At 44.7% G+C, this 11,389-nt stretch overlaps 2 protein-coding genes across 2 annotated transcripts; one reads left to right on the top strand and one right to left on the bottom strand.

Annotated features, from left to right (window-relative positions):
- Positions 1–372: 372 nt before the first annotated feature.
- On the top strand, positions 373–4,815 carry wash1 (WAS protein family homolog 1). The gene is made up of 11 exons (XM_068739146.1): positions 373–404; positions 874–1,014; positions 1,323–1,434; positions 1,567–1,713; positions 2,216–2,352; positions 2,454–2,589; positions 2,932–3,121; positions 3,208–3,387; positions 3,575–3,733; positions 3,980–4,051; positions 4,129–4,815. The coding sequence occupies exons 2-11, from the start codon at positions 875–877 to the stop codon at positions 4,269–4,271; spliced, it is 1,416 nt and encodes a 471-aa protein (XP_068595247.1). The 5' UTR covers positions 373–404; position 874; the 3' UTR covers positions 4,272–4,815.
- A 77-nt stretch (positions 4,816–4,892) lies between these two features.
- Positions 4,893–10,706, bottom strand: ddx11 (DEAD/H (Asp-Glu-Ala-Asp/His) box helicase 11). Its single transcript, XM_068739902.1, has 25 exons — positions 10,578–10,706; positions 10,269–10,484; positions 10,102–10,188; positions 9,820–10,017; positions 9,626–9,733; positions 9,445–9,532; positions 8,995–9,197; positions 8,815–8,889; positions 8,501–8,578; positions 8,329–8,375; positions 8,170–8,249; positions 8,017–8,058; positions 7,861–7,928; positions 7,748–7,786; positions 7,508–7,646; positions 7,196–7,330; positions 7,012–7,124; positions 6,865–6,937; positions 6,119–6,222; positions 5,888–6,037; positions 5,702–5,770; positions 5,439–5,624; positions 5,254–5,329; positions 5,028–5,182; positions 4,893–4,949 (listed from the first exon to the last, which is right to left on the bottom strand). Exons 1-25 carry the CDS (start codon positions 10,704–10,706, stop codon positions 4,893–4,895), a joined length of 2,715 nt encoding a protein of 904 aa, XP_068596003.1.
- Positions 10,707–11,389: the final 683 nt, after the last annotated feature.

The following is an 11,389-nucleotide window of genomic DNA, read 5'->3' as shown; positions in this document are numbered from 1 at the left end:
TGTTCCTTGTTTTATTTAAAGAGTAACTTGTAATATCTTCAGTTGTATTTATTCTCTATGTATCGGTTTATTTTACATCTTATATTAAACCTAGATTTTCTAAATGTAACAACAAGAATAGTAATAATCATTGGAAGAAGAGGAGAAAGAATAAAAGAATAAAATTAATTATAACAGGCATATGTCTTATTAAATGAGACGCAAGTCAGGGTGTATAAGAGATTCAATCAGGCGTTCAAGTCGTGCCCTTCGAAAGCAGGCATATCTACTTCCGGCTTGGTCACATGACACGGTAATGCGGAAGTATGGGATCAAACGTTGTTTTGCTAGCTAGTCGCATTAAAATATCGCGGATGCCGGCGTTGACCTTCTAGCTTTGTTCTTACCGAATGCTTTCTGATAAAGTAAGATGTTCCTCCGACCATGCTCTCAGTTAACGTTCATCGATCATCGGATATTAACCGATATAAATCACAAGCTGACAATGTTTAGCCTAAATAAGGTGTTAAATTGTTTGGAATAAACCCCTTTGCTGATATAAAGCGGTGCCGTTAATGTTTAATGTCATCATTTGAAGATTCAGCTTCTTAACACAATTAAAACAACGTCGTAATGTAGAACGCCTTTATGTTCCAATGATTCCGGTGTCCCGTGAGAGTCAGGTGGTCGAGAACTGCGGGGTTTGTTTACCGGTACCGGTAATTGGTATTATCGAGAAATAACCTCACCACAATATTTGACTATATTGTTTTTTTTAATATAATTTAATTCATTCAAATTTCCCCTCGATTTCTGATCTCTAGGTCAATAATTGGCTACCATGGGTAATACAGCTTCTGATTCTAAGATGAGTTTCTGTGTCCTTTTCCTTAGAATGAGCCAGAAACGCGGCCTGGAGGGCCAGGTGTACTCGGTGCCTTTCATCCAGCCTGATCTGAGGAGAGAGGAGGCCATCCATCAGATAGCAGATGCATTGCTCTACCTGGAAGTCATCTCTTCAGATATTTTCAGAAGGTATTACTTTCTAATACTTCATGTCCACATAGAAAACAGTCAATACACACAAGAGTGGTGAATATGTAGTAGCTTGCATATCCAAAACTAGTCTCAGGGGTTGAGTTAGTGTCTCTGCCATGTTTGACTGCCACCAACAACAAATGAGACGGCAAAAAAAGATGTATTTTACAATATTGCTATGTAGAGACACCCTTTCAATAGTGAACAAGTATTATGCCCTGATGTATAGTGGATTGTGCAATGAGGACGTACGCATTGAACTGTGTGTATGTGTGCTATGTCCATAATGTGTGTGCTGTCTCCAGGGTGTCTGACAGCGTTGTGAAGAACCGCTGCCAGCTGCAGAGCCTAACGGACCGGCTCAGACTGGCTCAGGCCCGTGTGGACAAGATCAAAGGCAGCAAGAAGGCCACCAAGGTAACGCGCCTCATTCACTCTGGGTGGCAGCTACACGGCGCATGGAATAGAGACGTGTGGAAGTGACCAGACCATCGAAAACAACAATTAGCCCTTTATCTATCGGTTACATCAGGCCTTTTATGTGTTTAGGTTTTCTCTAGTGCCAAGTACCCGGCCCCGGATCGACTGCAGGATTACTCATCGATCTTTACCGAGGCTACAGACCCCTCCTCACAAACCCGACCCCGACACAGGATACAGAATAAACTTCGGCCCTTTGATGAGAAGGCCTTGCAGGTAAGATGAATAGTTTAAAATACTGATACTAAAAATGGAATGGGACTCGGTAGAGCATAAACCTCCACTGAGGCCCATCAGTCCCTTTTTTAATGCATCGAAACCACTGAAATGTTTCTCTCAGCTGCACATTGGTGCTAGCTTCAAGTGTCTCGCTATATTTCTTAGTGCACAGCAGCAGGCAGCATACTGATTGAAAGCAAATATATCTGCATAGAACAGCATGATTTCTGCTGCATGTACTTGGTCTTGCTAGTGTGTTATTATCAAAGTGAGAGGAGAAAAAATGGAAATTGTGCTGGCAATTGTCTTAGGTGCAGAAATGCATGATTCAATCACCCCCAGAAGCAATTCTCCCGCCATATCATTTGGTATTGCAGTGTTTGTGAGTTTGCACGCTTCGGTGTGTGCGAGCATTTTTTGTGATGTTTGTGACTTATGCTATTCAACATTTAGTTGACATGTTCCTCATCTCCTGTCACTCCATGTCGTTGCTCTTCAGGAGAAGCTGATTTATTTCCCAGTATGTGTGACCAAAAAGAAGAAGTCTGAGGATGAGACGGAGGAGGGGCTGGGCAGTCTGCCACGCAACATCTCATCCGTCAGCTCCCTGTTGCTGTTCAACACTACAGAGAACCTGTGAGTCCACACGCACGGAGCCGCGGATGCTAGTTGTAAACATAAGTGAGATTGAAATCTTTTATTTATATATATATAAATCGATTTGTTTGTTTTAAAAGATACAAGAAATATGTGTTCCTTGATCCTCTGGCGGGAGCAGTGACAAAAACGCACACGACGCTAGAAACGGAAAAAGAAGAGAAGCCATTTGAAGCACCATTGTCCATTACAAAGAGGGAGCAACTGGAAAGACAGGTGCCCAACATTCTCTTCCACCCAAAACAATTACTGAACTACCTTGACATACGAGTATAAGTCGTTCCTGGACCGAGCTCGTAACTCAAATCGCTCGTATGTAACATCAGTTTTTCCCATATAAAATAACAAAATATAACCGTCTAAAAACGATCAAATCAACGCTAATAACAAGGGGATTTTTATTTTTAATATATAGATGGACACAAATTATAAATGATATACAGTATTGCAGGCTTGCTCGTATGTCGAGGTATTACTGTACTTAATTCGACTTTTATTTTTATTTGTGATGTTCATGATTAATTTAATGACTAACCTTGATAGTATTTTGTCCAACAGACTGCAGAGTCATATTTCTATGTGCCAGACCTGGGCCAAGTGCCTGAGATAGATGTGCCTTCTTACTTGCCCGACCTGCCAGGCATCGCGGATGACCTGTCATACAGCGCAGACCTGGGGCCTGGCTTCGCCCCGTCAGGACCCACACACGTCCCCGAGCTGCCCTCCTTCTCTGAGAGCAATGCACCCGGTACACAGTCACACGCGTTACACCTTCTCTTCATGGTTGCTCTCGTCTCTGCGTTTATGAACTGACTTCTAACATCTTTGTTTCAGGTCTGCAGCCGCAACCTAATGGACCACCACCTCCTCCACCACCACCACCTCCTCCTCCTCCTCCTCCTGGGCCTGTGCTGAATCCTGCTATTCCTGCAGGAGCGCCCCCTCCTCCTCCCCCACCCCCACCACCCCCTCCTGTTTACAGCCCCACAGAAGTCTCTCGGGCACCGGGTTCAGGTTTGTCACAAGCATGCAAAGAAATCTTATTTGACTCTTGTCTACTCGCGTCAGACTTGAAGGAATGACTTGGCGCAACAGTTTGAAAGTTAAAACACTTGGAGCATCCTGATATTAGATTAGCCTGGTGTTAATGTAATTAACCACAAATAACACTGCCGTCCTTGATTGCCTCCTTTGACTGCAGGCCCTGCGTCTGGTGCTCCCAGCGAGGCGGCTCAGCCATCGGATGGTCGCGCCAGCCTCCTGGAGTCTATACGCAACGCCGGAGGCATAGGCAAAGCGAAGTTACGCAATATGAAAGAGCGCAAGATGGAGAAGAAAAAGCAGAAGGAGCAAGAGCAAGGTGTCGAGTTGTTTTATGGTGTCCAATGTCTCCACTAAGAATTGCCTGGCACATCAGAAGACACGTCTCTTCATGCATTTCTGATACACTGGCTAGGTCGGGACCTAACGTGTCCTTTTTATAGGGAGCTGTTATTAGGAGCTAGTCAAGTGTTGCTGTAATAGTAAAAAATGCAGCACTTGGGAATGACTAGACTAAATTAAAAATCTGCACTGGCAGTTATTTAGCTGTCTCTTTGCTTTGCAGCAGTGGGAGTGGCATCAAGTGGAGGAGACTTTATGTGTGATCTCTTCAATAAACTTGCCATGCGAAGAAAAGGTGAGAATCCAATTTTTTAATTGATGCCTGTCATTTTGACTGCAGACAATAACTAATGTGTTCCGTTGCGTCTGTAGGCATATCTGGAAAGGGTCCAGCGGGCGCGGAGGCTGGAGACGTCCCTGCTGGTACGGGCGGTGCGTTTGCCAGGATGTCGGATGTAATCCCACCGCTGCCTGCCCCACATTCTACGATGGATGACGATGACTGGGAAGCATAACGCACAATCGACTCTTAAAGATCTGTGAACGAAATACTAATCAATATAAAAAAGATTGTACTACTAACAGACACTTTCAATGTAAAATGGTCAATTTGTTTCACAAGAGTTTTGGCTTGAAATGAATGGCAAATAAATTCATGTCAACACTCGAAAAAAATCACAATTTAAAATGTGTTTATTGATAATTATATTTAGTGAAAAACATTCAGAAAAAATAAACAAGTACAAACTCACTGAAATCATTCGCTTACTCCTCATTCAATTGTTTTTCTTCTGCATTACATTGCTTGACATTTTAAATATTTCATATCTTCAAGTGTATATCAGTCATGGACGCTGAAGACTCAGAATGTAATACTTTTTGCTTTTCACATCTTATGCTTTGCTTTATAAATCAAACTAGGACTAATACTCCCAAGCCAATCTAATAAATGCTTCATTTGAACTGCCACCCTTGTTGACCTTTAGACACAAGCCGGTAACGCACAGAGGTCTGTAGGAATGGATTGAGAAACTCTTCACAAGCCCTTTAACCAGCTTTTGTTTCCGGTCAGAATTCATCTTATTATCTGGGCTGCTGAGGAGATTCCCCAGAAGTTCCTCCAAACCACCGTCTTGTTAACTTGACTTCTGGGAGCCATCTGTTGAAACCTGCTTCTTCTTCTCCAGGAAGAACTAGAAAGGAACATGCGAGTACATTTTAGCCATGAGATGTGCGGCTTGCTTGTGAACCGATCAGGACTTGCTTCTCACCTTCCGTAAGGCAGCGAAAGCGGGGCCGAAGGTCGTGTGTGTGCTGGCGCGTTCTTTGATCCATGTGGGGAGTTTACAGAGCGTCGCAGGTCGAGAGTAGCGTTTGTCACACAGGATCATGGTGGAATAGTCGCCACGGTGACGGATAGCGCGACCTTCGGGTATATCAGATCAGACGTGTGAATATTGATCACGCAACCTAATCGGATGTTAAATGAATTATTACCTATGGACTGATTGACCGCCTTCATGCAGAGATTTTCCATCAGTGCTTGGCCAGGACTCCGTCCTCCAGTGTGACGCTTAGAGAAACGAGATGAGAAGCTAAAAATGGATCTCTGATCAAATTGAAAATACTCTTCCTCTCAGTACTCTGGATAATGGATACCACAATGGGCAATGGGCTCTCACCAGGTGTTTGTCCAAATAGGACATCTTTTCCTGCAGCTCTGGAGACTTGATGTTGGGGTACGGCATTCCGACCATCACCACACACCTGCCCAGGTCATCAGAGAAATTGATGCCTTCACTCATCTTGCCCCCGACCACAGAGAAGAGCAAGGAACCGGTGAGCCCACCGCTGTCCACAGCACACCTCTAATGACAGGGGACGATTAGACGTTATGCTAATGAATGTCCTGTCCATGCTTGGTGAGGAGGGCTGTGGGATTTACCTGGATACAGCGGGAGAACTCGCTCAGCACCTGTTCAACCTGGCTGGCCTTTTTGGGCTCCTGGAAGATCTTAAATAAGTAATTGATAGTTTTAGCTCTGGACAGTTATCTCCATTTCTAGAGTTAAAACATCATAAAAGGTTTTTATCAGACAATTGAATGAAAGAAATGATGACGGTGACGTACTTTCTTCTTGTTAGCCAGGCGAGTCAGTGCTCCGCTGGCTTCCCAGTGTGAAACGATCCGTCTCAGGTACTCGTAAGACGGGAAGAAGCACACCACGCCACCGGGGACCACGTTACAAATGTTGGAGAGAATGCGCCCCGTCTCGTCCATCTGCCGGTAAGCAGGCACACATTTACTGCAATGCAGCGACATTCTAGAACGTAAAAGGAAAGAGGAGATGCGCTCTGTTACCATACGGGGAGATTCTCTGCTCTGGAAAGTGAAATCAAGCTCCTGGCCCGACGGACCGTTACACAAGACGAGGGGAAGAACGTTCTCTGGAGGGATAACATGACCTACCAAAATACCAGGAACACAAACGTGTTGTTAGTGTTGCAATAGAACATGCATGGAGTACGACTCACAACTGAGACTTTATTCCGTGCTTAAATAAAGCAAAAGACCCTGAGATGACATGAGACGACTTTGAGTTGGTCATTCAGGATTTAGTCCGGCGAAGTTATCGTGGGTATTTCTTTTGACAATCGAGCTTCCAAGGTCACTAAAACAACGATGTGCGATGAGAATAATCCCACAACATGGCCGACATACAGATGAACGTCTCATGTAGCATTTCTATATTAATGGAGAGTATCCGCATGGCAGAGGGTGTTCAGGGCCTTGTTATACAACAGTAGTAGTTCAGTAACCCGTGGGATGATAATGTCTGATGAACTGGCCATTGTCCAATTGTAAAAACAAAGAATCTACTATTTAAATATAGACAACTTCATTAGGTTTATCACCACTTCCCGATTGTTCTGGTGGAATTATATAATCTGTCATAACATGAAACGTGTCTCTTTTTGTTTAGTAAATACTAAATATCATTTGTGTTTTTATGTCAAACATTGTATTATTTATCACAAAAAAAACAGAGATACTGTTCAACACATAGTAAAAAAAAAAAAGAAACCTCCATAAAATGGGTCGCTCACCGCAGGAAAACTCAGTGATGCGCTCCTCTCTCACGCCGGCGGCAAACAGTAACTCTTGTTTGAAGTCTGAAACCTACATATAAACATATTTTAGAGTTTGAAAATGTACCAAACAAAGGCTTCATTTGTGAATTTTAAATAACTTGCAGGCTGCATGGTTCCTCCTGCGATGATGACTGCTCTGCACTCCTTCAGCACCTGGGCGAAGTGAACGGCTGGATTCAGCAGCAGGAACTTGACGCTGCTCTCTGACAACGTCCCTGCTCGTAAAACAAACGGGGAGTCGGACAACAATTTCATTTCATTGCAATATGTTAACTTGGTTTGGTACCTTGTTTGTGCACACCCACTCTGCCATCAGTGTTACTGTTGGTGAGAGTCTTGAAGAAACCCTCTACTTGCATCATGGGCGACGCAGACGGTACCCTCTCTGCCTCTGCAGACCCCTGCTGGTCACCCGGAGTCACTGCAATCATGGTAACAGCACATGATTACACTTTACAGTTTGATAATTGATTATTTATTTGCCTTGTATCACACTACACAGCACTTAATGTCATAATACGCCTTATTCAGGGCAGAGCATTGTTCAGTCGCATGTCAGCGGTGAGGATGTCCATCTCTCAGATATCTGCCCTCTGACCTGCCGTGGCGCTCTGGGTGCTCTGCAGGGACTGAAGGTAGTGGTGTAAGCCCCCAGTCCGTCGGTTCTCCTTGTTGGAGGTGCCGTCTGTGTGCAGACTCACACCTGATCCTACATACTTCTCCACGAAGCCGCCCAACTGCAAAGAAGAAACACGCGTAGCTTTACAGCAGGTCATCATCAGAACTAGACTAACATTTGCGTGAGGCACTGATTCACACATGTGCATATCAAACTTACCTTTCTGCTGATCATGCTTTTCTCAAAGTATCTCTGTAACTGAAGTGAGAGTTGTTAAAAAACGTCTCGGAGTCACAAGGTTAGCAGCCGCGTAGTGCGTTTTGTTTACCTACCTTAAACAAATTAATATTGTCAATCTGAGCCTTGAAGAGGAAGTTGTTGATGGTGAGCATGTCGCTGCCTAAAAGGTGAACGTTAAGGGTTAATAATGTCTGCTTACTGCATGTGTTCACCAGAGCGTGTTTCGTATGAATGCATTACTCAAGGACCTGATTGCGTGGTCTGACTCTGTGGATTCCGCCCCACCTTACCTGCAGGGATGAGATTTGTTTCAGAAGTCAAAGTGTCATGTCTGTCCTCCTACCCCTCCATGTTGCGGATTAGCAATAATCAAAACCAATTAACACCAAACATATATTCACCTCCCAGAACCTGGACAAGTCCCTCAATCACAAACAGAATCTGTTTGACATACATCACATTCTTTGCCTTCAGTCTGCTCCTAGAAACAGGAAGCACGGAGGTAAAGCAGCTTTACATTTGTGAATGAATGTACGATCCAGGTTTGTGCGTTTACGTACTTGTAGCGGTCGGCGTACTGGGAGAGCTGAGAGTGGGCACAGCAAAGCTGAGAAAGATCCACATTTTAGCATCTTACAGGGAACATGCATCGTGAACACCTTTATTTTAGAGAACGCGCGCATGAAGCCGTGGCCTGCAGGAGGATGGCCGGACGGATGGATGAGCATTTACCTGCGCTCCAGTTAGCTCTGCGCTGTGTATGCACGAGAGCGTGTCACTTAGATTGTGAGCTTCATCTATGATCACCACCTGTAAATACAACACTTTTAGTTGAAGCCCAATTGATTCTCTTCGGTCATGGAATAACTCGCGTGGCCATGAAAGGAGGTGGTTCATGGAATGGGAAAGGAGTACACCATCATGCCGGTTTATAAATATCACTGCTGCGTGCCAGAGGTTAAACTATTTGTAATAAATAGCTGCATTAATGTTTCTGGAGAGATTCAGCCCTAAAAATGTATCCTGATATTACAGTACTTGCCTACCTGATCTTTCAGCTGAACCCCTGCTGCCCTTCTTGTAGCTTCATGAAGCAAGATTTGGTAGGGCAGCACCACCAACTGCACAGATGCAATAAACATTCATGACAAACGTTGAAATGTGCATGTACAAAGCAAGAAATAATAAAAAATACTTTAAGAAATGCGAGAAAACCCGAGCGTGACCTGTGCAGCGGGAACGGCAAGGCGTGAGGAGTAGTAGGGACACGAGCGCGTTTCTCTGCCCAGCTCCAGCAGCTGCTCGATGTCACGGACCTTCCCCAGAATGCCATCCCTCATCTGCTGCAGTGCCGATGCCTTGATGTGGGGACAAACGCTCTTCGCTGGGCCGCGCTTACGTTTTACATCATCTTCATGGAGCTGCTTCTCTACAACATGGAAAAATGTAAAGTCAATTTAAGTGGGGGGGGTTGGGGGGGGCTTTTAATTGTGTATTGTGCCACGTTTTGCATCATGTGTCTGATGTCGTTTGTAACTTCTTGGCATCGCTGCCAAAATTGAGGTTAAATAAGATTATAAGAACGGCAGCGGTCTTATAAGTGTGATGCGAGCTGGAAATGTTCCTCTGTGTTCTGGAGTCAGTGGCGGGGGGGGGGGGGGGGGTGGGGTTCTCACCGTGTTTGTTTTTCTGCATCTCCAAGCAGCGGTCGTTCATGCGCTGGACGCTGCCCAGACGCCGGACCTCCTCGTTGACGCACAAGTTCTGGAAAGGACACACGTCAAATGTTAAGTGACCGTAAAGATATACTTTCATTATATTTATATATACTTGTATTCTTTGTGTGAGTGGACGTACCTGCCGTGAGCCCAGCGTGACGAGACTGATCTCATCGCTGAAAGGGCTCTTTTGAACTTCATGGACAAACTGGGCCAGCTGAGAGTGAGTGCGACTGGAGTAGTAAATCTACAAAGACGCACACGTGTACAAGTACAACACTTGTTCTTTCAGATCCTATTAGAAATATATATATATTTATATCTCACACGCACCTTAGTGACATGCTCTTCGACCAGTTCGTCGTCGTCTATGTCATCCTCGGAAGCACTAAACCTGCTTCTGGTCTTTGACTCGTCATCGCTCTCATATTCTGGAATGATAAGATCCTCATCCTCAGGATCGTGTTGCACCTCCGTTTGTTCCTCCTTGCTGAGCCGGAGCAACTTGAATGCCTCGTCGTCTTCGCAGCTCTGCGACCACATGTCATATTCAGAAATAGATACACTGACCTCCGTCTGGGATATTAGACATTGCTAACGTGTCAGATCGCTCACTTTTCTCTTCATTGCGTACTTTAGTTGCACGTTGTTTCTGATCATTTCCAGTCTTTCTTCCCGTTTCTTTCTCTTCAATTCTTCCTCCTAACATTAAAGAAAACATCAAAACCAAACTTCCAAGTGATCCATTACTAGGACCACATGGAATGCAATGAAATCATCACCTTCAGCTTTGAAACCAAATCACGTTCGGACTTTTTTTGAACAAAGTCGGTGACCCAGGCAGGCTCCGCTGAGGCGCTGCAAGCCGGTGACCGGGCAGCGGCGGTAGAAAGAGACGCTTGTCCTTCCTGCAGCAGAGCGGCTTTCTCCTGTCTCTTCCTCTCCTCGTAGTCTGTGAGCCAGCTCAGCGCTCCACATATCAAACTCAGAGATTTCCCCTGCATGACAGGACATACAAATCAGCCAATGGGTGTCGTCTGGTTTTATGTGTGTGCACAAACACACACACACACACACACACACACACACACCGTTCCAGTTGGACTTTCAAAGATGGCAACTTTGCCCTGGTCTAGTGCTTTGTACAGGGCGTGCATGAACTGCTCCTGGATGGGATAGGGCTGGTATGGAAAAGGGAAATGATCCCTCCCTTGCTCCATGCTCGTGCCTGAAATAAGACAAAGGGGATTATGATTCAATATTTAATTTAACAAATTTAACAAATTATTTATCTCCCATACAAAAAAAGTCACGAAATCACCCGAGCGTTCCGATCATTGCACAAATGGCGTCCATAAAAAAAGTTTGTTTTTAAAACTGCGAGCTCTTCAGATGAGTAGCTAATTTAAACACAAGTTGTCGCCAGCCCTTAGCTACTATGATCTATTACGGATGCTAAATTTACAAAAGAAATGTCGCTATACTTACTGCAGACGCCCTTAAAAAAAGGATTTTATATTATTTATCCGGGTTATTCAACTACCCGCCAACAGAACGCAGAAAGCGCAGAGTCTAACCAATGAGGGGGCAAGACGAAACAAAGGCTGCATGTTTTACTGTACTGGACAAACTGCATGGGCGGGGAGCACGGACAGGTCTAGATCCAGTTTAGCTCCATTCACACGGGCTTCTGTGGTTATGGCAGACTGCAGTCTCTAAATTTAGTATACAATTCATTAGCATAATATAGCTGCAAATAATGCATCTGTTCTGCTGTTAACGTTGCGTGTGCGCCGCCCTTTTGAGAGATGCGCATGAATATATCTAACGCCAAAAGTGAGCTCATCCTGTTTCCTCCGACGTGGTGTGGAAAATTATTCCCCCACTTCTTGACTTGAAGGCA

The sequence above is a fragment of the Brachionichthys hirsutus genome, chromosome 5 (genome assembly GCF_040956055.1).
Source record: "Brachionichthys hirsutus isolate HB-005 chromosome 5, CSIRO-AGI_Bhir_v1, whole genome shotgun sequence".
Taxonomy (NCBI): Eukaryota; Metazoa; Chordata; class Actinopteri; order Lophiiformes; family Brachionichthyidae; genus Brachionichthys; species Brachionichthys hirsutus.
Note: the sequence above shows the minus strand (reverse complement) of the source record. Positions and strands in the feature narration are given on the sequence as shown.